The 27,698-nt window shown below is 47.8% G+C and overlaps 1 protein-coding gene across 1 annotated transcript; it reads left to right on the top strand.

Annotated features, from left to right (window-relative positions):
- The first annotated feature begins 70 nt into the window (after window positions 1-70).
- ywhag1 (3-monooxygenase/tryptophan 5-monooxygenase activation protein, gamma polypeptide 1) lies at window positions 71-27,698 on the top strand. Its single transcript, XM_056284487.1, is given in 3 exon segments — window positions 71-234; window positions 236-298; window positions 25,773-27,698. Coding segments are annotated over 3 exon segments (744 nt in total). The 5' UTR covers window positions 71-210; the 3' UTR covers window positions 26,430-27,698.

Below are 27,698 nucleotides of genomic sequence, written 5' to 3'. Positions count from 1 at the left end.
CGCCGTGCGGACACAGGTCGCAGGCGCGGAGAGGGGCCCGCTCCGCCGCACGGGCCGCAGCGAGCAGCAGGCAGCAGCTGCAGCGAGAAGAGGGACCCGGCGCCGCCACGCTCGCGTTGCCAAAAGACTCATATTGCGATTTAGCTCGAGGGGAAGAAAGAGAGACAAGGTTACAGGACACAGCGTCGCGTCAACGACATCCCCCAAAAAATGGTAGACCGTGAGCAACTGGTGCCAGAAAGCGAGGCTCGCCGAGCAGGCGGAGAGATACGACGATATGGCAGCTGCCATGAAATCGGTAAGTAAAAGGCAAACCTCGAGCCATCGCCTTTTGCGCTCGTGTGAGACGGTGTCGTCACGAGTCGACCCCCCCGTCGGGGTTTTTTTTTTTTTTTTTTGGGGGGGGGCCAGGCGCGCGCGCGCTATTGTTCCGAGATGTTGGACGTGTCCGTTGACCGCGCAGCGAATCGTGAGATGCGGAGTCTCGCCTCCACATGATCGCGGGGTGTGTGGGGTGGGTGTGGGGGGTGTGTGGCGGTGGGGGGTGTATCTGGTCGTGGGAAGGCGGACACATTTGGTGTATTAAACTCACCATGAAAGATCACAATTGTAACGAACCCTCGGTTTGGAGCGCGAGAGAGGCACTGCCAAGTGCCGGATTTGGGGGAACGTCCCCCCCCTCGGCCCCCCCCCCGGGGAAGCTGACGGGTAAGGCCCCCCCCCCCCCCGAAGCCCGGGTTAACGTTTGGCCTCGTTTGGGCTTTCAGACGCGGCGTATTTGCAGCCTGATGGTGTTTCCATGGCACGAGCCGAGCTGTGAAACGGCGATTTGCGGCAGTTGCGCTGAGTGCGTCCCCGCCCCCCCCCCTCCCCTGTGACGGGCGGACTGGCTGGGGTTGCGTGAGGGGCAAATGCGGACCGTTTGATCTTGGGGCGGTGCCTTTCGCCAGGCTCGCTTTTGAACGGTCAGCCTGCAACCCGGTGGGGGGGGGGGGGGCGGGGTGGGCAGTGGAGTGTGGATTGTGGGGGCCACCACCCGACCTCGATCTCCTAATTGATCCGCATTGAGGCGAGATGACGTGATGAAGGTCCGAGCCCAGGCGGCTCCGTCGGAGGTGTCACTCGTCGGAACGGTGGCCGCGTGCAGACGAGGCAAAAAAAAAAAAAGGTGGTACCGCGGCGACGGCGACGTGCCCCCCGGGGTGGCGAGGGTGGTCGCGTCCCCGGTCTAAGATGAGACGCTTTGGGATGAGATATTAAAGGCATCCACCTCGTATAGCGCGCCCCGTTATCTTCAGCTCGCGAGCAACAATGAGGTAATGCGCGCGCGCTGTCAGATCCTCTGCTCCTTTTTTGCGCATCACCAGAAAGGAGCGTTGGCTGAAGGTTGATCGCAATCGATTTGGCGCAACAACACCGGGGGGGGGGAGGAGGGGGGAGCATGAGGCCCCCTTCATCCGCTAGAGACGACGACGAAGGTGCAGTTCTGGTGTTGCGCCAATTCTGTGAGGATGCACCGCTGTTTTAAATGATGCCATAGTGCCCGCGCCTCCTCCTCCTCCTCGACCCCCTCGCGCTGGTACGGCGGGTGCTGTAGAACGAGGCGTGTCGCAGCATCTGCCCACATGCAGTAAGCCCACCCGTAGTGCACCATTTCATACTCGGCATTCGCCCCTACAGCCGGATAGACTTCCGCCCCATATCATCATTGTGTATGTGTGTGTGTGTGTGTGTGTGTGTGTGATGATGTCACAGTTAGGCTACTGATTTGACACACGCATAAAGCATGCTGTGCCGCCTGGCTAGGCCCGAACCCCCCCATGTCCGTCTGCATGCTTTTTGGTCTCAGTGAGGCCGGTGCTTAGTAGCCCCTCCATGTGAGGGCCTATAGCGTTCCTGCAGGAGGAGTGGGGAGCGGGAGCTGCAACGGGGACTTAAGGCAAATCAGCTCTTTATGTCATCGAGTAAGGATTTTGGAAGCCTGTCAGTGTGTTTAAAGGCCAGTGCCTGCTCCTCCGTAGGACCAGTTGGTGGTCATGTCAGAGGGGAGGGGAGGGGAGGGGGGTGTTGGCTCCACCCCTCCCATTTATGCCGAGTCAGAGAGGGCTGCCCCTCGCCGAGCCAGTCTCTCTGCAGCAGTGGGCAAGCGGGGTGTGTCCGTTGCCTCGCCCATTATTTGAAGGGAATCCCTTGCCACTGCAGACATGGTAACCGCCCAGTGGTAACTGGACAGAATTAACCACGGGGGGGGGGGGGGGGGGGGCAGAAAATGAGACTGCATATTTCTCTTCTCGAGGGTTTCACCATGCAAACTGAGCCGGGAGATTGAAAAAATAGGTCTCATCCACACACGCACAAAAACTGGCCTTCATGATGATGATGATGATGATGATGATGATGGCTGGCCATGGGTTCTCCGCCGTGCCCGCCTCCAGACCTGTGTCTGTCTGTCTTGTAGCGCTTCCCTATACACGAATCAGTTTATTGCCGCACAACACAAATCTAAGCCGCTTACATTTACCACGTTATTTCAGTCCCTCGCACTATAAAGCTGCAGTCCTGAGGATTATTGCTTTTGTTTAAGGTGCGGACACGTGGTGCGGCTCGGTAACTACGTCGGCGTGTGGCAGCTACATCGCAGTGACCCGTTTTGAAGTGAAACCGGTGTCGCCGGTGCCGTTGTGGTGTCAGCACTTCCGCGTCCAGATTGGAGGGGGGGGGGGAAGAGGTCTAATCTTAGTTTTAGGCCTTGGATGGTGTAGTAATCCGCTAGCAAAGGTCATCCGTGAGCCCGGGCCACCATATGTGCCCGGTAGCCTCGGCGGCCTCCCCTCCCTCCTCAAACTTGTCCCGACCCCGCTTCGCGCTTCCCCGCTCGCTTCTGTAGTTTCAGTGGGGGGGGGAATGTAGGAGGCTGCGTACGCCCTGTATCATCCCCCCCCGCCCCCCGGGATGTTTAAGCGAGCGACTACAGAAGGTATCCGTGGTGTGGATATTCACGGATTTCTGTGACGCTTCGCCTTACTTTTCAGCAGGTGACCTTTACGGTTCCCTTCTCATCAGCCGGAGCCCTGTTGTAAGTTTAAAGAACATCTCGCAAGTCTTGCTTCAGCCTATTATGACAGACTAATCATAATAATTATGATAATAATAATAACAGCGATAACAATCGTAACAGTTATCGATAATCTACCCCTCTCACTGTGGATATAAACAATAGTGGCACTCCACCGCAAAAACAACTCTGCACAATCTCTCCGCCGACGCCTCCTTCACGACACAGCGGTGGTGCCATATTCTGGCTTTGGGAAAGTGTGCTTCATACGACACGCGACTCTTGGCGTGTTATCTCGGCGGTCGCAGAGGAGCGTGCAGGGAATTAGAGGCCTCGTGGGCTTAATTCACCCCGGCAAAATAATAATCCACGTATAAAAGCGCCAACAGAAGAATTCCGCTGACGTCGGCTAAATTTTCAACCGGGAAATTGCACGGTAATGGGGTCGTACATCTTGAAGATTTTAAGCGTAATTACACATCCCCGAGATTTATTTAATTTGCCTTCATCACAGATGGAGTGTTACTTCAAAAAGGGCCCAGTGGTGCCAGTAATAAGATCAGCACTGCTTCTTTTGCATCTCTTTCTGTCTTTTCTGTGTGTGTCCGTCCCCCTAAAATAGTCCCCGCTACTCCGGATAATTCAGCTCACGTTGCCAAAAATGTACGCTCCTACCGATCCGCCAGAATAACCTCCCTTCGTTATCGCCCCTTTCACCAGCCAGAGAGACGCAGCGCCGCTTACAGTCGCTCCAGATATTCAGTATTTGGTTTTATACAAGATCTACTGAGGCGGTCCACCCAAGGCCCGTTGGGTTTCATCCATGCCCAGCTGGCCTGAGTAGGCCACGTTCGATGAAGAACCTCGCTCAATGGAGGGGGAGTCGTCACGATGCCGCCCGGTGGTTACGTCGAAAGCTCGTGGAGCCGCGGTTGGCTTTTATAACACAGAACATTTGGGGTTGTACTTGTCATACAATCCTGATCAGTTTACAGCAGCCTCCTCTTTATGAGCTGCGAGATCTCCCAGGCTGCTGGTCCCACCGGGCAAGAGTTCGCTTGAACCCGTCGCCGAGCTCGGCTAATGAAAGAACAGGCAGGGTCGTTCTGTTCGGAAGACGCCGGCTTACTATTCTGGTTGGTGCGACTGGAAATAATTGTCGAGTGTCGAGTAGCAAACGCTTTGTGTGGAACCTAAAGTCGTGGCATAACTTGTTGGTTATATTTGGGGACGTGAACGATGCAAACATCTGAAGTCCCAATGCAGAAACGACGCCGCCTTGGCAGCAGGCGTCTGAGTGAAGAAGGTGTTGCTGGGGGAAGTTGAAATCTGTAGCACATGGGGTTCAGAGAGGAAAGGGGTCTGCGCCCATGGATGTATTAGATCCGGATAGGGTGCCACCACTTATCCTTGCTTATACATTTTCCCCAGTGGCCACTCGCGGTATTGCAACAAACAAACAAATCTCCTACGGCCCAAAAAGCCTTTTCCCCTGTAGACGAACATTGCGAGACTTCTCTAAATCCGTTGACAGGTAATGATTATTATTATTAATGATGACGTCACCACCATATATGAGCACGCTACGTGCGCTCGTGTCGTGTCTCGGGACCGGGGATGCTAGCTAGGTTAAAGCAAACGCTGTACGGATGTGCAAAAATTAAGCAGAAACTGAGTCAATGACACAAAGGCGAGCCTTCTTTTTCACACATCAAGATGATTTGGTTTTGTGGTTTTGTGTCGCATTTATTGGTCACTTGATAGTGTTTGTTCTTGAACTTGATTGTCCCCCCCCCCCCAGTTATATCCGGCCAATTACCCCACTCTTCCGAGCCGTCCCGGTTGCTGATCCGGGGAGGGCCGCAGACTACCACATGCCTCCTCTGAAACATGTGGAGTCGCCAGCCGCTTCTTTTCACCTGACGGTGAGGAGTTTCCCCAGGGGGACGTAGCGCGCGGGGGGATCACGCTATTCCCCCTAGTCCCTCCCCCGAACTGGCGCCCCGACCAGAGGAGGCGCTAGTGCAGCGACCAGGACACATACCCACATCCGGCTTCCCACCCGCAGACACGGCCAATTGTGTCTGTAGGGACGGCCGACCAAGTCGGAGGCAACACGGGGATTCGAACTGCCGATCCCCGTGTTGGTAGGCAACGGACTAGACCACTACGCTACCCGGACGCCCCTCAATTGCTTTTTTGTTATCGATATATTAGCCACGTAATGAATGAATTCACTGATATGACACTGGACGGTTTTTCACAGCTACCCCCGTAACGGTCTTCTTCAGGGTAGTTTAACGTCGTAAGTCGTTTACCTTATAAGGTCATAGTTTATGTGATCTGCGCGCGCCAGCAGTGTCTCGTCCTTTGGCCTCGACGACTCGAGTTCAGCAAGCCTGTCCTCCGTTTGCACCAACCGGCATTCATTTATTCTAAGGCCTAAACCAGGGGTTGCAACGTGGAAGAGAGCGAGCCTCCCTTCGGAGAACAGCAAGTCCCGGGCCTCCCCCATTTTAATAGAAGGAATAATGATGATGATGATAATAATAATAAGGATAATGACAATGATAATAATAATAGTAATAATGATGATGATAATAATGATGATGATAATAATAGTAATAATAACAATAATAATAGTAATAATAATAATACACTGTTTTAAAATAAAGGGTTGCAACCATAAAGGGTTTGAACATCTTTATTTTGAACACTCAGTCTTAATACAACCTCCCACGTCTTAATAAAAATCAGTAAAAGTGGGTAAGAATTAGTGCATATGTCAATGCATGTTTCTGAAGGGAAAAAGAAAATTGAACACACGTCCATCACCCTTTAACAAACCAGAACAGAGAACATGAAAATGTGCACAACCCCATTGGTGCTGATCCTGCTGGTGACACCACGTGTAAGGCCTTAAGCCAGTGTTTCTCAACCCAGTCCTCAAGGAACCCCTACCCTGCAGATTTTCATTGTAACCCTGCATAGGTAGCCCTGCTTGTATTTACCCTACCAATCATCTCAAAGCACTTAATTATGCAAGGTGTGCAAACTCTGACATTCATTGCTGATTGGTTGAATAACTATAAACGGGTACCTATTCAGGGTTGCAAAGAAAATCTGCAGGATAGGGGGTCCTTGAGGACTGGGCTGAGAAACACTGCCTCAAGCTGACCTGTGGAGTCCAGTTGAGAACGCTCCCCGGGAACACGCACGTCCCTGACTCGTTTGAAAGCCTGCCATGGAGCAGCCTACACAGCCCTCTGTACCTAGGGGGCAGCAGCGAGTCCGCGTCCTGGCTGCACACAGGCGGTGGCTGTACTGAGGACGGGACCAGGCGCAGGTCGCCCTCCACCTGCAGCCTCCACCTGCACTCGCTGCTCCACCCACTCTGCCGATCCGGGGAGGGCTGCAGACTACCACATGCCTCCTCCTCCCATACATGTGGAGTCTTTTCACCTGACAGTGAGGAGTTTCACCAGGGGGACGTAGCGCGTGGGAGGATCACGCTATTCCCCCTCCACCCCCCAAACAGGCGCCCCGATCGACCAGAGGAGGCGCTAGTGCAGCGACCAGGACGCATACCCGCATCTGGCTTCCCACCCCCAGACATGGCCAATCGTGTCTGTAGGGACGCCCGACCAAGCCGGAGGCAGCACGGGGATTCGAACCGGCGATCCCCGTGTTGGTAGGCAACGGAATAGACCGCCACGCCACCCGGACGCCCTCTGTAATTAGAAATTCTGTTTGTGTCTTTAGATTTTGGGTTAATGTGACGTAGACTTTTTCTGTGCAGAAGTGTTAATGGTTTGGGGGGGGGGTGCAGTGTATAACGGGCAGGTGTTGCGTAGCTAATATGCCTCAAGTAGAAGGCCTCATGCCCCATACTACACAATTACACAAAGCCCATAGGTTTGCTTTCCACCAGTCTTTAGGGAATAGCCTTGCTATGCCTTGTAATGTTAATTGCCCTTTTGATGCTCTCCATATAATGGCATTTATGCAGATGTGAGAGTCATTGGACGGTCAGTATTTCACAAGCCGGCGTCTCCTGTTTATTCCCCAAGACCGCCACCTCTGGACAGATGCGTGTTACAAATGGATCGCTCAGTGCCAGAAGAGACCAGAGGGGTTTTCTATGATTCTCTCTAATTAAACGTGCTGTAATTTGGTGTAACTGAAAGAAACGATTGTACACATGGCGTTACGTGTTCACACACACACACAACGATCTTGGTTGGATGGCTTGGTAAGTTTGTTCATTGGCAATAATTTATCCATCCATCCATCTATCCATCCATCCATCCATCCATCCATCCATCCATCCATCCATCCATCCATCCATCCATCCATCCATCCAAGCCGCTTATCCTGCTCTCAGGGTGGCGGGGATGCTGGAGCCTATCCCAGCAGTCACTGGGCAGCAGGCGGGGAGACATCCTGGACAGGCCGTCACAGGGCCGAGACACACCCATTCATACCAAGGGACAATTTAGTACGGCCGATTCACCTGACCTACATGTTTGGACTGTGGGAGGAAACCGGAGCCCCCGGAGGAAACCCACGCAGACACGGGGAGAACATGCAAACTCCACACAGAGGACGACCCACCAAGGCTGGACTACCCCGGGGCTCGAACCCAGGACCTTCTTGCTGTGAGGCGACCGCGCTAACCACTGCGCCGCCGTGCCGCCGGCAATACTAATTTCTGTAGCCCAGATGTGGAGAACGCCGATATTGTTGCAACGCGGAGGTCAGAATACGGAGCGTAGCCATGCATGATAAACGTGCACGTGTTTTTCTCGAGCACACGTGCCTTTTCCAGCACAGACGTCACTTGTAGAAAGTCAAACTTTATGTATTATTAACCGTTAATGCAGCTTTGTGGATGTAAACTATGTACGCGTCCAAAGGCGGATGAGATGCGCTTGTTGACACACAACATGCATGTTTATTGCAGTGTATAAAATGTTTTGGTCACAAGAAAATAACAACAGCTGGTGAAAACAGGGCAGAACAGCATTTGTGTTAGATGATAAACGTTTCAAAACATGAGCAGGTAAAACAATGCATGGAAGAACTGCATTGTAGCGTAAGGCAAACATTAGATTTGTAAAACTGCAGAAAGGTCATTGGGAATTAACAGCTCACACGTGACCCCCGGGGTCGTCTGATGATTGGCATTTCCACGGGGCAACCGAGATGGCCCACTTTAGGGCGACGGAAAATAAGCGGTTAACACATCGGTAGTAGTCTTAGCAAAGTTATATTTAACTTCAGATCCTTGAGTTTTTCAAAAAATTTTAACGTTTATTCCCTTTTCATTTGTGAGACAACATATTTGCTTGGTGTCTCAAAAAGAAACAGTAGCGCGTGCAGAGTGATGCTGAGATTTTAGCTAGCGGTAAGTTTTTGATCGATTGTAAATGATCGAACGTTCATCTCATCCCATCTCATCTCATCTCATCTCAGCTCATCCCATCTCATGTCATCTCATCCCATCTCATTTCATGTCATCTCATCCCATCTCATGTCATCTCATCCCAGCTCATCTCATGTCATCTCAGCTCATCTCATGTCATCTCATCCCATCTCATGTCATCTCATCCCATCTCATGTCATCTCAGCTCATCTCATGTCATCCCATCTCATGTCATCTCATGTCATCTCAGCTCATCTCATGTCATCTCAGCTCATCTCATGTCATCCCATCTCATCTCATGTCATCTCAGCTCATCTCATGTCATCTCATCCCATCTCATGTCATCTCATCCCATGTCATCTCATGTCATCTCAGCTCATCTCATGTCATCTCATCTCATCTTTTCATCAGCCGCTCCTCCGGGGTCGGGTCACGGTGGCAGCAAGCTAAGTAGGGCTCTCCAGAGGTCCCTCTCCCCAGCAACGCCCTCCAGCTCCTCCTGGGGGATCCCAAGGTGTTCCCAGGCCAGATTGGACATGTAGTCCCTCCAGCGAGTTCTGGGTCTACCCCGGGGTCTCCTCCCAGTTGGACGTGCCCGGAAAACCTCCAAAGGAAGGTGCCCAGGAGGAATCCTAATCAGATGCCCGAACCACCTCGACAGGTTCCTTTCGACGCAAAGGAGCAGCGGCTCTACTCCGAGCTCCCTCCGGATGTCCGAGCTCCTCACCCTATCTCTAAGGCTGAGCCCAGACACCCTGCGGAGGAAACTCATTTCAGCCGCTTGTATCCACAATCTCACCCTTTCGGTCACTACCCAAAGCTCATGACCATAGGTGAGGGTTGGGACGAAGACTGACTGTTCGAACATTGAGCGTCATTTAAACTTTCAGGCTTTCCATGTCACGTCCCAAGGTTTGAGTACCACTTCAAAAAAAAGAAACAAATTGCAACCTTAATACATTTCGCCGAGCCTTGGACGAGAAACTAGTTAACTTCACTGCCCAAACATGTAATTATCATCAATAAAAGATGCTGCTCTGCCTCCAAAACACAGAGAATAGCGGAGTTAGTTCTACTTGGGGAATCCAGTTGGTGATCTGTGCTGGCTTTGAATCGAGATCGTTTCTGAAGGCATCACGCCTTGTGCTCCAGTCATTCAGCTGATCGTTTGACAAGCTTGTGCTTGCGGTAGCACACATCACATATATCATATACTTTATCGTGTATCAACTTTCATTTTGTTGCTTGATTCCACTACAAAACACCTAAGCAAACAAACACGGTTTACTACTGTAAATAAAATACCGAAGCCCTCATTTGGCGGTTTGGCTCAGTTTTGTGACGACTTTAGCTCTCGAGGGACGACTTCAAAATGAGTCCTAGGTTGCCCCGTGTGCGACTAGACATTTTCCTGAAAACTCAACCCCTGGTAATGCATTGTCCTTTTAAGAGTGATCCCTAACTTGGCTCTCTGTGGATTCTTCTTTTATTAATTCAAAAAAAAAATTGGGGCCCCCCCCCCCGTTTTTCTCCCCAGTTGTACTTGGCCAATTACCCCACTCTTCCGAGCCGTCCCGGTCGCTGCTCCACCCCCTCTGCTGCTCCGGGGAGGGCTGCAGACTACCACATGCCTCCTCCCATACATGTGGAGTCGCCAGCCGCTTCTTTTCACCTGACAGTGAGGAGTTTCACCAGGGGGGGGACGTAACGCATGGAGGGATCACACTACTCCTCCCCCAGTTCTCCCTCCCCCCTTCACAGTTTGAACTATCTTGTTAACAAACTGTTGGAAAACGTGTTTCTCAGTTAAATTCTTATGCTTGTGTTTCACCAAGGGCCCCGATTGCGCCATTTTACACTGATCCAGCAGCACATGCCGGTTTCTACTGACATTCTGATCCTGACATACCGGTCACGATCCAGAAGCATATGCCGGTTCCTACTGACATATGCTGCTGGACCACTAGCGGCATACATTCAGCCACTGTTCGATCTCGGCACTACGGAGTACACGTGTCTAGTGTTCCCACTCTCGGCCTCTGTGGCGAGTGGGCTTTAAACTAAGACAGGCCTTTATTTATATAGATGTGTGTGTGTTTGTGTGTGTGTATGGGGAGTAATAATATTGGTAGTAAGTGAGTAATTGCCCACAAAATGCTATAGAATAATACATTCAGAATTACATTCTCCTATCCATAAAAAGGGGCGATTAAATACGCGTCTTAAGTTAATACAGGCACCATTTAAAATGGTGGGTGCTCGTGCTAGCAGCAGTTCTGAGAGCTGATGTGAGCAGGGGTAAAGCTAGAGCGAGCTTTTGTGAATTGGCCGGGTACAATTGGGCAGAAAAAGGGGGGGGGAAGTAAAAATAAAATAATTTCTAATTACAATATGTGCCTTACTGAATGATGTTTGCCGGAAACATGAGAACACAAAGCGGACGTGACCAAGCGCCAGCAGTAAAATCTGGCTGACCAGGCTTCCTTAAGACCAGGTGAGGTTCGCTGAAGAGACGTGCACCCGTTGGGCTTTGTTAGTTGAGGTTCTGCTGTTTTGGCTTTAGAGAATGGCCACGATCATGAGGATTAAACATATTGTACATTTTCCCCAGGATTTTTTTCTTGTGGTGGTGATTATATAACTAGACTGACTTTGTATGGATTATACACCAGAAATTAGCTTTATTTTTAAAGGTCTGAATTGGTTATTTTCTGGTAGAAAATTAGCTGGAGGCTTCTCACAGCCGCAGGTTCTACTTAATTTGCCATTCTCGGTGGTGTCGTCTCCCAGGATACTGAAATTTAGTCATATCTAAAAGGTGAATGTGGAATTTGTAAGAGAGTTCATGTCAGTGTTTCAAAATTAGATTACATTGGCACGTCCAATAACTTTGGTCAGTTCAAGTCATGGGACCATGAACATCCTGTAGAAATAACTTCATCGTCTCCCACAGTCCAAAGACATGTAGGTCAGGTGAATTGGCCGTACTCAATTGTCCCTAGGTGTGAATGTGTGGGCCCTGTGATGGACTGGCGGCCTGTCCAGGGTGTCTCCCCGCCTGCCGCCCAATGACTGCTGGGATTGACTCCAGCATCCTGCAGCCCCAATTGGGATAAGCAGCTTGTATAATGGATGGAGTGTCTTTCCTGTGATAAGTATTTCATAGCTAAGTAGTCCCTTGAAAATATGGCTTTCTTGTAATCAGTCAGTACTATGAGTGCTGTAGGGATGACGTATTTGTGTAGGACAACCCGAAAATTAGCATCGCCCCGGTTCCCTCGACAAAAAGCCAATGGGATTTTTCCATTGGATTCTGGATTACGGCAGAAAATCAGCTCTGCGGCAAACAAAAGTTTATACTTGCACATTTTGTTCAGAATGATAATCTTCGCAAATGAGCATCACGTTTACGATTCTTGAAGCGTAAGTGCAGGCGCCAGAAGTAAAAAGCTAACATTAGGCTGTTAACGAACTACACCGCGGTCGTACGACTTAAACGTCGTTACCACTGAGCTTCCAGCTTGCAATTTCACGGGCTTACCTCTTCTACAAAAGCCTTTCCTCTTAGTGTGACCGGATCTAGCTAGTGGTCATGACTGTGTCAACTGCCAGTCTCACATCTTTTTTCAAAGATGACCAGAAAAGTGTCGATGGAGGCGAGAACCACCACAAGTCAGGACACGTGGAGCCATGCGGCTCTACTTACTGGTGCTGATGATGGTGGTGATAGACCCTTGTCCCTCATGCTAACCCTGAGGGATGAGGGTCTATCAAGTGTCGGTGAGTGAAGTTTGCAAGAAAGGGAGCAGTATATTATTAACATTATATAAATATAACCTGCATACTAAAAAAAAATTAATTTAAGATTTTTCATATATTTAACTACTTTGCCCAGCTTGACTATATATGAATTTAAAGAGAGCAGCAGATAGTGTCATCGCCTGATCTGTCCAGTGTCATGTTGGTATAACGCTATAAGTAGATTTTACAGATTCAGCCTTTATTACAAATAACGTTTGTATTACCGTGAGCTGACCAGGGAGAAGTAGAATACAACCCCCCCCCCCAACAGCAAACACTGTAGAATTAAGATCTTCAAATGTAAAATACACCCAATTGCTTAGACACACACACGAAATTATTGTCAAATCAATCAAATTGTAAAGTCCACGTTTTTATTATCATAATGTTGGCAATTAGTGATGAAATTACGCCCAACAATGTGCCCTGTTGTGTCCAATCAATATATACTAAGCACAAAAAGTAAGGAAATGCGTGTTTGGTAGATTATTTCTTTGTTGTAACAATGCTTCTTGGCAATAAATCTTATACCGTTGGAAAGCCTGTTTATTTCCCTTTTAAATGGCGCCACATTTGTAAGGAACATGCATTTGTAGGATGAACAGCAGAGCTGAGTATGTGGGTTGTGCCCATGAAAAATTTTGCCAGATCTTCTCTGCCATTGCCAAACAGCTTATTTTGCTGTTGCTATTGACTCTTGTTTTGAGCATCTGGTACCCCAGGTGCTGACAATCAGGTGCCTGATATAAGATTTATTGCCAAGAAGCATTGTTACAACAAAGAAATAATCTACCAAACACACATTTCCTTACTTTTTGTGCTAAGATTAGATATAATTCTTAGCCGATTTGAGCTAATGGTCAGTTGGGCCATTGCTGTCTATTAATTTTCCAATTTTCTTTGAATTGGAGGTATATAAAGTCCAATTAATACAACCTAGAATACCACGGAGTGAAATTAGCTAGCATAATAAGCTAAGCCAAGCCATTACCAACGTGACTCGGTGTTAAACTCACCGGAGCTTTGCTCAGTAAAATCCAAAGAAAGCGATGAGGTTCGCCAGTCGAACTTTGCTTCTCAAGAGAAGGTGTCTTCTTAGTGTAAAATCCAAAATATAGTACTTGTTCGTGAACTGTAGAGAAAGTTATAAGCCTAATAAAGATTTCACCACAGGGATATCTCTGCTCTGGTCGCCTGCATTGATCAAAAAACAAAAGAAAAGCGATCTTCAGTGAGTATGTGCACTCTACTGGTAAGAACGCACATGAAATAAGTTTGTTAAAATTAACTATAACTGGCTACTATTAACATGAAACCCACCACTACACGGGTCTCTACAGGTGAATAGGGTAGTCTCTCCACACAGTGTGAATGCCCACGTGGAGAATACAAATGCAACCATGCAGCTGTATTGGCCATCTTTGCCATCCACAATTTCAGCTGCACAGACACCACCTGTCGGTGGAAGAAGCCAAAAGCAGCTAAGAGGACACACTCGGTGGAAGAGCTGTTCCGTCCTCCGAATAAGCCCTAAAACCCGCTGACAAGAGAGCCAACTGCTGACGATCGCGACTGGCTGAGGGATAACCTCAGGGACAGGTTCTCAGGAATGTCTTGGCTTGGCTTCTCTCACCTGAGCCAGAAGAGGAACCATACACCTTGACAATGCTTTCTGTTCCTAAAATTGTAGAGTCTGTGGGGCATCAGGGACACGAGGCTATCCTGGCCAGCATGGCCTTGTGAGAGGAGCAAAAGAGGGCCTTTCAGGTGGCAACAGCTGGCCAGAGCACCAACCCAAACTGCCATTTGTCTAGGAGAGAGAGGCTGACTGCCAGAAACTTTGGCGCTGTCCCTAAATCAAAGCATGTGACTGCTTCACTTCTTGCCAGGGTGCTGGGACAGCAGCAAGCACTGGATGGTGTTTTGTCTGTACAGTTGGGGACTGTGAACGAGACTGAGGACATCAAGGCATTCACCATTGCAACACAGATGCCAGTCCAGAAGTCAGACTTTTAGCTCTCTCCATCAGGATTGTTGGGAGCATCTCCAGATGGTCAGGTGGGGTCTTCCACGATGCTGGAGGTGAAGTGTTCCTAAGATGTCAGGGAAACGACAATTACTGAAGCATTGAAAATAAAGGGCTTTTGTGTCAGGAAAGAAGAAGATGGTAGTTCCAGCCTGTGTGAGGACCATCCTTACTGGCACCAAGTACAGGGGCAGCTTCACCTCACTGCAAGACCGACCTGCTAGTTTGTGGTCTGGACTACAAGAGATACCCATAGCCTGAGGTGACAATTGGCAGTCAAACTTGGTGGCTCTGGAGGACTTTTTCAAGATCCAGATTCTTCCAAAGATGACACTGCATTGAAGTTGTTCTGGAAATAGTTTTGCATGTATCATTCCTGTGGCACTCTATTGTCACACAAGGTGACAAACATGCCCTCACCTATCAAGATGATGACCCTCCACAAAATCAAAATGAGCAGCTCCTCACATAGGTCAACCAAGGCTGCTCAATCTCCTTGAAGCCTCATTCAGTTCACATGATGCCATATTACCTTTTATTCACCCACTGTCATAGACACACATGCGCACCTATAAATTGCCAGTGGGCAAAGAGCTGAAAGGGGAGCAAGGAGGGGCTGAAAGGGGGCAGGGAAGGGCGGGATATGTGAGGCAGGAGCACGGGCAGAAGTTGCCAGGGAGATCCGTGAGAAAGGCCCGACATGAGTCACCGGGTCGCCGCCACACACCAATGTACCCAGTCCCCTCCACCAGCTCACCTTCCGGCACGGCATTAGACACCGCCCCGCGAAGACGCCCTGACCGATGCGACGTGGATGTGTCGCAGCTTTCTGGTGGTGGAGAGAGGCGGGCGACAAGGTGACTGCTCCCCCAGCCCAAGCCCAAGCCCTGGCGCAAGCCCAACCCGACTGACACAGTTGTCCGGTGGTGATTCTACAGCCGTCCGAACCATTGCACCAAAATTGAAAATGATGAAATAAAGTAACTTTATTTAACTGTAAACTGAGAGAAATTCAAAAGGTTGGTAGAAAATGTAATAAAGACCCAAGGTTCGCGTGTAAACTCCTGTGAATGATGAGTCTTGATCAATGAGCGGGGTTTATCAGACTCACTCAATGGCAGGGCAGGGCAGGGGTGGGGCTGGGGGGAGGTGGGTCCACCTCTGATTAGAGGGCGTTGTTTGTTTATTTATTTATTTTACATTTCATGACGTAGATACGTCCCGAGCGGTTTACTGTCCATCAGCATTGGCCTTGGATGGTTCAAGGCTGATTTAAAACAGTAGATGGCGGGTTGAGTTATCTTCTACCCATGAAACGCCAATATTTATAAATTTGGTAATAAATGTCAATATTAACACCAGCATTGATGCGTTTCACCACTGTGCAGTCATCTCATTCAGTTTACACCTCAGAAAAACGTGTTTAAGTGTTTAGTACCTCTTTAATGAATGCCTGCAAAGTGATAATGTCCCAACCAGTAGTTTTATTTTTATTTTTTTGTATGACCTAAAACATGCAGGGTTTGTTTATTTTGGCCAATATAGTCAGTGTTTGGTGTGAAATCGTCTTGCACATCATCCTAGTAAAGACAGGGAGGCGAACTACCAATAAACAAACATGTTTGCTAGCAGTCCATCTGAACCAGCCAAACGTGCAGTGTTGTTGTGGATATGAAGCCGTGACACGAGATGAGAGGGGTTATGAGGATCCTATGAAGAGATATATTTCCCCTTGGTGTAAACTCACTCCGGTTTTTAAATACCCTCTGCTTCACCAGTTGAATTGGATCCTGTTCAAGTGACGTTTAAGATTAGACTTAAGTGTGTTCAACCTAAGCGTACCCGTAGAGCATGTCGTGCTGGTATATGAAAAGCTGGTGGGTTGGCTAGACTGGAGACCCCCAAACCCTTTTTTTATGTTGTGATCCACCCGGGAGATACTTTGTAGCCACGACATATTTAGTGCGGTAAATTCTCATTACCTGTCAGAAAGGAAGATGGTTAATAATCCTCCCTATCTTGCTCATGGACGCAGTATCCCCCCCCTTTTCAGTCTTTTAAATCATGGCCTACTAATGATCAGATCAAACAACAAGGCATGCAAACTTGAAACATGATTACACTGCTATTTCAGAACACAAGTCATCGCATTGTTTGCATTGACTCAAAGCAGGGAAAATTCATATTCTATTTTTTCTTTGGTTCAGGTACAAAACATGTTTGATCACAAAAAAAGAAAACGAATATTCCCTTTTTTTCCCGGTCTCTAAACAAAATGTATTTGTTGTAGTCCCGTGACCCACCTGGCCCCCTTCTGCAACCCACCTGTGGGTCATGACCCATAGTGTGAAAACCGTTGGGCTACCAGGGATGGGCAATCCTATCCAGAAAGGGCCGATGTGGGTGCAGGTTTTTGTTCCAACCAAGCAGTTGCACACCTGTGTCTCCTAATCAAGTTCCTCAGCAAAGACTCTACTGGTTGGAACAAAAACCTGCACCCACTCCGGCCCTTTCTGGATAAGATTGCCCACCCACTCAGAGTAAATGCTGAATGTGAACGGTCACCTGATGGTTGTCAGTGACCGTTGCCCTGCAGCTGGGGGTCGCTGGTGTTGAGTGAGTTACTGTAAGGGGGCTTGTTGTAACACAGGTGATGCTGTGTGATATGGCCACTTGGTTTAAACCAGTAGCAAACTACCAGCCTAGCTTACTGTGTCCTCTCCTACAGTACTGCAAACATCACCTATGACAATTCCAGCTCTGAAGCAAAAATGGAGATGCTAGTCCAGCCTAGGCAATGCAACGAGCAAATAGCACTAAGGGCGTGAGATTTATCACCGGAACAAAAATAAAACAGCTTATTTCTAAAGCAAAACGCAAATCGTCCTTACACATGATCACATACTCACACAAGCTGTGGGTACACTTCAGCGGAATATGGTGACAACGGGCCGGGGTGCAAAACTATGTGCAAAATGCATGACAGCCACCCCCTCCTACCACAAAGCCAACAAAATGTCACGTACATCACTTCTGAACCGTGGATAGCGATCACGGCCTTTTAGGAACCCACCACCACAAACAAGTAATATTGTTTTTTGGTTTTTGGGGGGGCGGGGGGGGTTGAATCCCTGTGTTACCTCCGGCTTGGTCGGGCATCCCTACAGACACAATTGGCCGTGTCTGCAGGTGGGAAGCCGGATGTGGGTATGTGTCCTGGTCGCTGCGCTAGTGCCTGCTCTGGTAAGTCGGGGTGCCTGTTCAGGGCGGAGGGGGAACTGGGGGGGAATAGCACGATCCTCCCACGTGCTACGGCCCCCTGGTGAAACTCCTCACTGTCAGGTGAAAAGAAGCAGCTGGCAACTCCACGTATCGGAGGAGGCATGTGGTAGTCTGCAGCCCTCCCCGGATCAGCAGAGGGGTTGGAGCAGCGACCGGGACGGCTCGGAAGAGTGGGGTAATTGGCTAAGTGCAATTGGGGAGAAAAATCCCCCAAAAAAAGTTGGGAATGGAACAATGTCCTCTTCACTAGCGGTAACGTTACTTGCGGCTTCCTTCGTGAACCAAGAGGCTAGCTAGCTAGCTAGTTAACTGACGCTTTTATCTCGCTAGCTTGTGAAGCGGGTCCCCCCCACAGTGGGCAAAACTTGTCGTAAAGTTATCGATAACAAAGCCCACCCATTTAGAGGGAATACATGATTACTCAATTTTACTGTCATTTGAAATTACTGTCTCGTTGAATTACTGCTGCTCGGACTTATGTCAAATCATAGCTGGACCACCAATCACAGAGCTGAAAACATAGCCTTCTCTTCCTAGCTACCGCAGAGGCAGCAACATTCTGATAGGGGAGACAAATGGGCCTCTTTCGTTTAAGCCTTCACACTCCAACACAAACTGGGTAGGCAGGTCTGAAGGGTTTATTTCCTCAGAAACATTTTGTTTACATGTTAGCTGTCAAATTATGAACTGATAAAATTCATATTTTTTACAGGGCAGCTATTCATAAGTTGATGACTTGAATATTATTTTTAGATTAATATTTTAGACACTGTCTGAGGGCCCCCCTGACTGTTCCGCTCTGGTTTAAACTGGCTTAAGTTGGAAATCCATCACTTCAGCATTTGACTTCAAACTTTTCTTTTCTATGTCTTCCAGTTTGGTAAATGTCAATGTTATGGTGACGCGGTACTAGCTGAGGCGGTTAAAGACGAGCGCTGAATGAAGAGTGCTTGCCCATTGACCATTTTGTATAAATGACACCGATTCACATTCATGGATAAACCACAGATGCTGTCAGAGAAACCGTGGTTGTCAGTGTTAGCTGTTTTTAGCTGGCCGCTAAATCAACTGGAAGTCGTCGGGGCCAATGAAATGTTTAACAAACATGGCGACGGCCCCTGTTTCTATCACCCACTCAGCAATAGCCGTGGGCCGCGTGCGTGATGATGATCCTACCAGCCGCAGGTAGCATCCATGTGGCTGCTGGAATGTAGAGACTCAAGTTGAAGGTGATTGAATCTTTGCCATTAAAGTACCTAAAGTGTCATCAAGGACCCCCATGACCTCAGGTTAGGTTACGGTCGTCTTCTTAAGGACCTTTTCGTGAAGGCTTACTTAAGCTGATGTTTGTTACTGCTTGACTTTTACATTCCTGTGTTGTTGTTGTTGTTTTTTCTGTTATTTGAAGTTATTTTCCAGAGTAGACCACTAGTTCTAGTGATGTCATCATCACTATCAAAATCATAATCGTCATATTGAATTCTTCCAAAATGAAAGAGAAATGAGAAAGGCAATAATAGCTGATTTGGCTGTATAACGTATTATTATTGCACATAATACGGGGTATTTTGTGATATTATTATTACATTATTATACAATAATATTATATTACTGTAATTTCTTAGGAAATCCATGGGCAGGAGGGCATTTACAGTGTTACTACGCAGGCCCAGAACATACAGAAACCTGTGAAACTCATTTCAGTGTAAAAATATGCAACAGGATGGATCGCAAAAACTAAAGAAAATGTAAGCAAAAGTGGAACGAGTCTTGATATGCATCCCCACACCGAGTGCTTATTATTACAAGTACTATTTAGCCTGTATTCAAAGCGTTAACACGCTGAACAATGCATTTACAGTGTCACCGCTGTGATGATATGTGATCCTGCTGTAGCGATTAATGATGAGTATCTCATGGTTTATCCATGTTACATGATTATGTCAGGCTTGTAAAATTTATTATTTTATTATTATTCAAGCCCACAGAAAGCACCTGCATAGGGCTGAGCAATAATTTAATATTGTTGTCTTTAATTGTATTATCTGCTACTACTACTACTGCTACTACTTGCGGCTGTGCCCATTATAATTATATAATTATATTAATTATTATAATTACAATTATTATATTATGTTATTAATGATATAAATTATTATATTACATTAATTATAATTATTCATTATTATGTTATTATAATTATGCTATTATAATTATTATATTATATAATTATGCTATTATAATAATAATTATTATTATTATTATAAGTATTGCATTATATAAGCATATTATAGTGGAGTTAAATTCGGACAGTGTTTTAATAGACAGTTTTACTGTCTAAATGAATAGTAACAAGAATCTTTTACCTAACATTTCTCACCAAATGGGATCTGAAATATTTGAGGAGTATGATGGGAAGACTAGTTTTGGTTGGACATGATGCTTCACATGGCCGGACAGTTCAGTGTAATGAGCCTCACTGTGTCACATTAGAGTCTTAAACATGGTATCTTTACACATTTAAGCAGATGTTGTGATGTTTGTTGATGCTGTTGACGTTCCCTGTGATTGTCCTGATAATATTTTCAGCATCGCCCAGCATTACTATCATTATTGGTATGAGCCATCTCGGACTTCTCTGGGAAAAGCTGGTGTCTGGATTTGAGCCCACTTTGCCGAATAATGTTGTCGGAGTGTTGAGATGTGCTGGGACATATTAACTGCACGGTGGGCAGATTGAGAAAAGTTGGTCGGCCCCACCGGAAGGGCCACAGAATAATTGTGACGCATAGTAGCGCGTCATTTTTAAAATTATTTGTGTTGTTCAGTTAAAACATCTCCTCGTATGAAAGGAAATGTTTGGTTGTTTCCTCTTCACAAATAATAATACAACAAGAATGAACGGCCTATGCTAACAGAGGAGCTCTCCGTTCTCATTCATTTTAACTTTGAATATCCAAAGGAGTTGAGTCAAGTGCAACTGGACTTGGTATATATCCGTGGAGACGTTTCGCCTCTCATCCAAGAGGCTTCCCTAAGGCACGAACTGAGGAAGCCTCTTGGATGAGAGGCGAAACGTCTCCACGGATATACACCAAGTCCAGTTGCACTTGACTCAACTCCTTTGGATAACCGTGACCTGGATGACTGAGAACATTCCCAGACATTTAACTTTGAATCCATTTTTCATGCTAATGTGGTTTGCCAGTTAGGAGTACACATATGTATAATTTATTTTGAGTGATTAAACCTTTAAGTGTTTTTTTATTTTTAGGAACCTGCAGTAGCTGTAATGGGGGAAAACAGTTTTGCAAAGCTACATATATATATATATATATATATATATATAATTATATAATAATTATAATTAATGTATATCCACCCATCCGTTATCCAAACCGCTTATCCTGCTCTCCGGGTCGCGGGGATGCTGGAGCCTATCCCAGCAGCCATTGGGCAGCAGGCAGGGAGACACTCTGGACAGGCTATATATATATAGATATATATATCTATATATAGATATATAGATATATATCTATATATAGATATATATATAGATATAGATATATAGCAACTAGGGCTGGGCTGTAATTCAGTATTATAGTTTATCTTTCAATGGTATTGTGTCGAGATGGAATTCGGACAATTTCATGTCATGGTGTAGTTGTGTTGTCAAACATAATGACAATGAGAATACATTACTCAGTGATTTCTCCAAGAATAAGACCTGAAAATATTTGAAGGAGTAATACTGGAACGCTATTTATGGCTTGTACGTCGCCGCATGACGGCTGAATGTGACGATGAACCTCAGTTGGATTCTTAAACATGGTGTTTTTGGCGTAAGTAAGCAGAGATCCTCCATCCATCCATTATGCAAACCGCTTATCCGAGATCATTTTATATATATATATCTTCTTCCCATATGGCCCGGCACCAACAGCTACTTGCAGCTCCCTCTCCACCTCCCACCATTAGGAAGACACATAGCTGCCCCGCTGCTCACCGCCTCCTATTCCCAGTGCGATGCTCTCACTCCTGCATAGCCAGCCAGCCCCATTCACCCTGCTCATGACGTCAGCTGCTGCATGCTGCCTTTGTGCTCTGCAGCCTGAAAGAGGACTGGTGGGGTGGTGTTGGTGATGGTAGGGGGTGGGGTGGGGGTGGGGGGGGTCGCCACATTTAGGAGTGACGGGAATACGAGTGAAAAAAGAAAAGCGAGTGAGAGGAAAAAGAGATGGAGAGCCGAGGGACTGAGGCCGGCCTTGCGTTATCCCAACTGTAATCCAGCAAATCAAAAGAACAGGGCGGCTTGGACTGTGTTGTAAGCAAGGCCCGACTCCCAAGGCCAGACTCATCCTCTCTCTCTCTATCAACTCTGTAGCTCTCTCTCTCTCTCTCTCTCTCTCTCTCTCTCTCTCTCTCTATCAACTCTGTAGCTCTCTCTCTCTCTCTCTCGCTCTCCCTTTCTTTCTCTCTCTCCTGCTCTTTCTCTCCCCCTCTCTCGCTGTCCCTTTCTCCCTCTCCCTCTCTCTCCCGCTCTCTCTCTCTCTCTCTCTCTCTCTCTCTCTCTCTCTCTCTCCTCTCTCTCTCTCTCTCTCTCTCTCTCTCTCTCTCTCTCTCTCTCCAGTTCGCTCTCTCTCTCTCTCTCTCTCTCTCTCTCTCTCCCGTTCGCTCTCTCTCCCTCTCCCGCTCCCCTCTCTCGCTCTCCCTTTCTTTCTCTCTCTCCTGCTCTCTCTCTCTCTCTCTCTCTCTCTCTCTCTCTCTCTCTCTCTCTCTCTCTCTCTCTCTCTCTCTCTCTCCCTCTCTCTCCTGCTCTTTCTCTCTCTCTCTCTCTCTCCTCTCTCTCTCTCTCTCTCTCTCTCTCTCTCTCTCTCTCTCTCTCTCTCTCTCTCCCTCCCGTTCGCTCCCTCTCCCGCTCCCGCTCCCCCTCTCTCGCTCTCCCTTTCTCTCTCTCTCTCCCGCTCCCCCTCTCTCGTTCTCCCTTTCTTTCTCTCTCTCCTGCTCTCTCTCTCTCTCTCTCTCTCCCGTTTGCTCTCTCTCCCTCTCCCGCTCCCCCTCTCTCGCTCTCCCTTTCTTTCTCTCTCTCCTGCTCTCTCTCTCTCTCTCTCTCTCTCCCTTTCTCTCTCTCTCCCTCTCCCGCTCCCCCTCTCTCGCTCTCCCTTTCCTTCTCTCTTTCCTGCTCTTTCTCTCTCTCTCTCTCTCTCTCTCTCTCTCTCTCTCTCTCTCTCTCTCTCTCTCTCTCTCCCGCTCTTTCTCTCTCTCTCTCTCTCTCTCTCTCTCTCTCTCTCCTCTCTCTCTCTCTCTCTCTCTCTCTCTCTTTCTCTCTTCTCCTTCTCTTTCTCTTTCTCTTGCTCTCTCTCCCCCCTCCCCCCCCTCTCTCTCCTGCTCTTTCTCTCTCTCCTGCTCCTTCTCTTGCTCCCCCCCCCCCCTCCCCCCCTCTCTCCCCATCTCTCTCGTGGATATAAATGGGCATGCAGAGGGCATGTCAGAGAGGAAGTATTGATTGTCCTCCACGGCCCGTGTTTGTGCCATCGTAACGCATGGTTGTTTGGAAGTTGACGGCCTTGTGTGAAAGTGTGAGTCACGAGAGAGCGAGCGCGATTGATGAGCTTTATGGGTAGACAGAGCTCTATTGTCATCCCCGAACCACAGCTTCCGTCAGGGCTTTCTGAAACACCCTGCAGGCCTCGCAAACAAAGGCAGCCATGTTTTTACAGGGCAGCTGGTTTTTTTTTTTTAATACTTATTTTGTTCTGACCTCTGGTGCACCAGTGCTGACCCACTCTGCTGGTTAGAGGCGCTATAAGTTAGATATTGTCTTATGTTGAATGTCATTCAACGGGCTCAAAGGAAGAACAGTATGCTGCAGACTGGCCCGAGTGGCACCGTATTCGTGCCTCAGAGGCGACGATGAGCGGCGGCAGGTCCCTTTTTCGCTTGTGCTTGTGTGGGTGCTCGTTGTGCAATTAAAGGGTCCCTTTATTGTTTTGCAGTCTTTACAAACGTCCAGAGGTCATTTCGTTTATGACAGCTGTAAAGTTCACAGCGGTTCCCGCAGAAACGTGTCCCAGTTCTGTACTACGTGTGTTTGAAGACTCCCACGCGGTTGTTGGTTTTGTATATGTAAGCAGGGCTCCCACGCATCCTGGAAAACCTGGAAAATAGCTGGCCAGTTTTCCCGGTCATGGAAAACGAGAGTAAAACTAAAACGTCCTGGAAAATCTCGTGTTGTCCCGGGACATTGTGTCAACATTCTTCTATTTTCCTTTAGCTTAGGGTTAATTACTACGCGGCCTTTTGGGGGCTCCCCGAAACGAACAGTTCCCATATTTCTCACCTGCGTTGTTGTAGGATCAATTTGTCGTAACTTCTAAGCGTGAAAAGAGATGATTTCATAGATGAGCTATTGCCATAGACCGCACGTCTTTTAAATCAGACTTCCACAGAGAGGAACATATTAGCATGTGGCGCGATCCCTGTCCGTCATACCGGCTAGATCATCGCTGAAAAGGTCCTGGAAAAGTCCTGGAAAATGCTCTCTAGAAAAGAGTGGGAACTCCGATACGCTATTTTTAATGTATAGGAGGAGGCTGTTGTTCATTCGCGGCTTTATTCTTCTGTGCCCTGCTTAAAGGTGGACGTATTTGAAGGGCTGAGATGTGAAATTGCCCTTTTTGCGCTTTAGGGTAAAATATTATCAACTTATCCTTCTCCGCCACAGTCCTTTCCCCCTGGACCAGCTAGCCATATCAGTCCCGTGATGGCACTTTGGGGTCAATGTCTCCGGCGGAGATAGTCGGGCTCTCTAAAACAAAGCAGATTTTGTGGTCTCCATGGAAACAGCAGATTGCATGATGGATTGCTCTTTGCCCTCCGCTCCCTCCCTATTACAATGCAAGTCTTGCCTGGAGGGGACTGTTTGGCTCAGGCTGATGTAGGCGGAAAGGAGGATTTGAGGTTCGCCATTGTTATGTGCGAAGTCGCGTTGCGGTGGAAGGTGCGAGCACGTAAGGTTGGGGGGGAACGTTGCGGAAAGGTGCCTCAACGACGCCCGGTCGTGAAAATGTTAGCGTCGTGTTGCCGTATCAGCGGTGACTTCAGGAAACGGTCTGCATAGTAACTGGTTCGCTGGCATCACATGACTGACACCGACTCTCCGTTCATTGTGACCGTGCTGTGACCTGAAGGTCAAATGTCTCGTTTTGACCTCCCAAGAGCCATCACTGCTAGTGCCCTTGAACGTGACATCGGAGCTGTACCCGCTCCTCTGTGATGGCTGGTGTGGCACTGTAGTGATGGTGGTTCACAGAGGAAAGGGAAGCTGGTTTATCCCTAGTTTTTACAGTTTCCTCTTTTAAAAAAAGTGAGTCCAGAAGAGTTAAGAGCCAACTTTTTACCCTTTTTCGTCGAGTCCTATAGATGTGTCCCCACTCCGAAGACCCAACTAAACATAGCTGTATTTGGTGTGAGAACAACTTCATGTCGTTAATAGAGTTGAATAGGAAAAAAAAAATGGGGGAGATGTTCATGTGTGATGTCTTGTTTTTATATGTTGCTGAGGTATTCTGTGTGAACTTGCTAGGACCCCATCCATGCTTTGGCATGCTTGTGAAGCTCAACCCTGTCCCTAAAAAAAGAATGCAACAACAGGCTTTATACCCAAAAAGGTCTTTAAAGATGCCTCTGTTGAATAGTCCCAGTGGAGTATAAAGGATTAAATCCTCTAGCCAGACACAGGCCCGTGAAACCAAAACAAAACAAGCTTTCAGAGTTGAAGAAAGCCAATCAGCAGTGGCCTCGGGGGATGATGTCAGCCTGCTAAAGGCGTGGCTCACCATGCCGGACGCGGTGCTAGTGGCCTCGGCTTTAGAAGAGCTCTCTGTCTGTGTCCACACCTCCCTTTCGTTCCGCTGAAAGCCATCTTCGGTCTTGTTTGCTTATCTCAGTAACCGTTGTATTACAGCTTGATTAATGTTTGCAGGATTTAGTTGTTGTTGCCGTTTCTGCAGGGACAGGATGTTCAAGAAGAAGGGGATTTATTGTCTAATTTTGGCTGTTGCACGGCAGTAATGAGGAAACGACACTTATCTTCAAGCTATCCGCCCATAGGAGAACATTGAAATGTGAATAGACCCGCTAAAGCTTCTTTCTGCTTTTTGTTCCCTGTCACTCCTTCTCAGGTGACTGAGCTGAACGAGGCACTGTCCAACGAGGAGAGGAACCTGCTGTCGGTGGCCTACAAGAACGTAGTGGGGGCGAGGCGCTCATCCTGGCGCGTCATCTCCAGCATCGAGCAGAAAACGTCGGCCGACGGCAACGAGAAGAAGATCGAGATGGTGCGGGCCTACCGGGAAAAGATCGAGAAGGAGCTGGAGGCCGTTTGCCAGGACGTCCTCAACCTCCTCGACAACTTCCTGATCAAGAACTGCAACGAGACGCAGCACGAGAGCAAGGTGTTCTACCTGAAGATGAAGGGCGACTACTACCGTTACCTGGCCGAGGTGGCCACGGGGGAGAAGCGGGCCACCGTTGTGGAGTCCTCCGAAAAGTCCTACAGCGAGGCCCACGAGATCAGCAAGGAGCACATGCAGCCCACCCACCCCATCCGCCTGGGCCTGGCTCTCAACTACTCCGTCTTCTACTATGAGATCCAGAACGCCCCCGAGCAAGCCTGCCACCTGGCCAAGACCGCCTTCGACGATGCCATCGCCGAGCTGGACACCCTCAACGAGGACTCCTACAAAGACTCCACTCTCATCATGCAGCTGCTACGAGACAACCTGACACTGTGGACGAGCGACCAGCAGGACGACGAGGGAGGCGAGGGCAACAATTAAAAGAGTCCCGAAACTTAAGCTCTGCCAAAACACACAACACGTGCGCTCACAACAAAAACAACGACGACAAAAATAAATATTATAATAATAATAATAATAGTCAAAAAGTTCTTAGAAATTTAAAAAAGGGTGTCGGTGGAACGTCGGCAGCCACTTTTCGCCGATGGCACACTAACGCGGCTGCTGTTCTTTATTTTTCCACAAATTCAAAGTGACAAAAAAGAGAAAAAAAAGAAAAAAAAGAAATAGGAGATCAGACAATTTTGTTTAAGTTTGTGAAATTACCTATGACTAAAACGGGAAAACAACAAAAAAAGAAAAAAGAAAACGAACGAAACACCCCCCCCCCCCCCCTCCTCGATAGCCTCTGCATCATTTGTCAGGATACCGCTTTAGAAGCAAGAGGTACGCGTCATCCACGGCAGTGTGGCCTCCGGGTTGTCGAGAACCTGCACACTGACTGGCATAGACTGTTCTTATCGCGCGGGCGAACGCTGGGCTGTCTTAGTGTATTGGGCGAGGGAGGAGCATTCGGAAAATTGAGTTTCGACGCTTGAGCAAACAAGAAAATTTAAAGTAACCTTGAATGCCATCGCCTTGCTTAGAGAGAGAGAGAGACAGGTCGAGGGAGACAGTGGCAGATATGAAGACAGCTTTTAGACGCTCTTCATCAAGTAACAGCAGATGTATCGATGTGGAGTTGAGGTGCACCACCACACACTACGGTCCTTCTGGGTGGGGAGTAAACAGGTTGTCTCTGTTACTGAACATGCATAAAAGGAAGGAAAAAAAAAACAAAACAAAAGAAGAAGAATTGTTCTGTTTGCTTTGTGTCCGGTACGTGTCCAGCTCAGTCACACGGTCATCCTGTAACTAAAATACAAATTTCATGGAGTATCTTCGTGCAGCTTGTCCCTCTCATGTGCTGATGTGCTTTAATGAATAAATTAACTGTTTTCAGGCACCTAAATCTTTTTTTGTCAGTATTGTCGTTACTATTTACAATTTCTATTGGCTCTCCTTTATATGTTTGTGGAACATCATTTGATTCACTGAGATAATATATTAAAAACAAAAAAACAAAAATCCAAACACGATGAGTAGAAATTAGTCGATTTTGAAACAAAAACAAAACAGAAGTTTGGAGAAATTATTCGATAAGCCCCGGCTCTCTAGTGATATGTCGACAACAATCTGCTGGATCTGTGGGACGGCACAGGGGGGGCCACATACTAAAATTAGCGGACTAAGTATCGTCTGTGGACAGAG

This window comes from Lampris incognitus, chromosome 8 (genome assembly GCF_029633865.1).
Source record: "Lampris incognitus isolate fLamInc1 chromosome 8, fLamInc1.hap2, whole genome shotgun sequence".
In the NCBI taxonomy this organism is placed as follows: domain Eukaryota; kingdom Metazoa; phylum Chordata; class Actinopteri; order Lampriformes; family Lampridae; genus Lampris; species Lampris incognitus.
The sequence above is the reverse complement of the archived record's forward strand: the minus strand, read 5'-3'. Positions and strand labels throughout refer to the sequence as shown.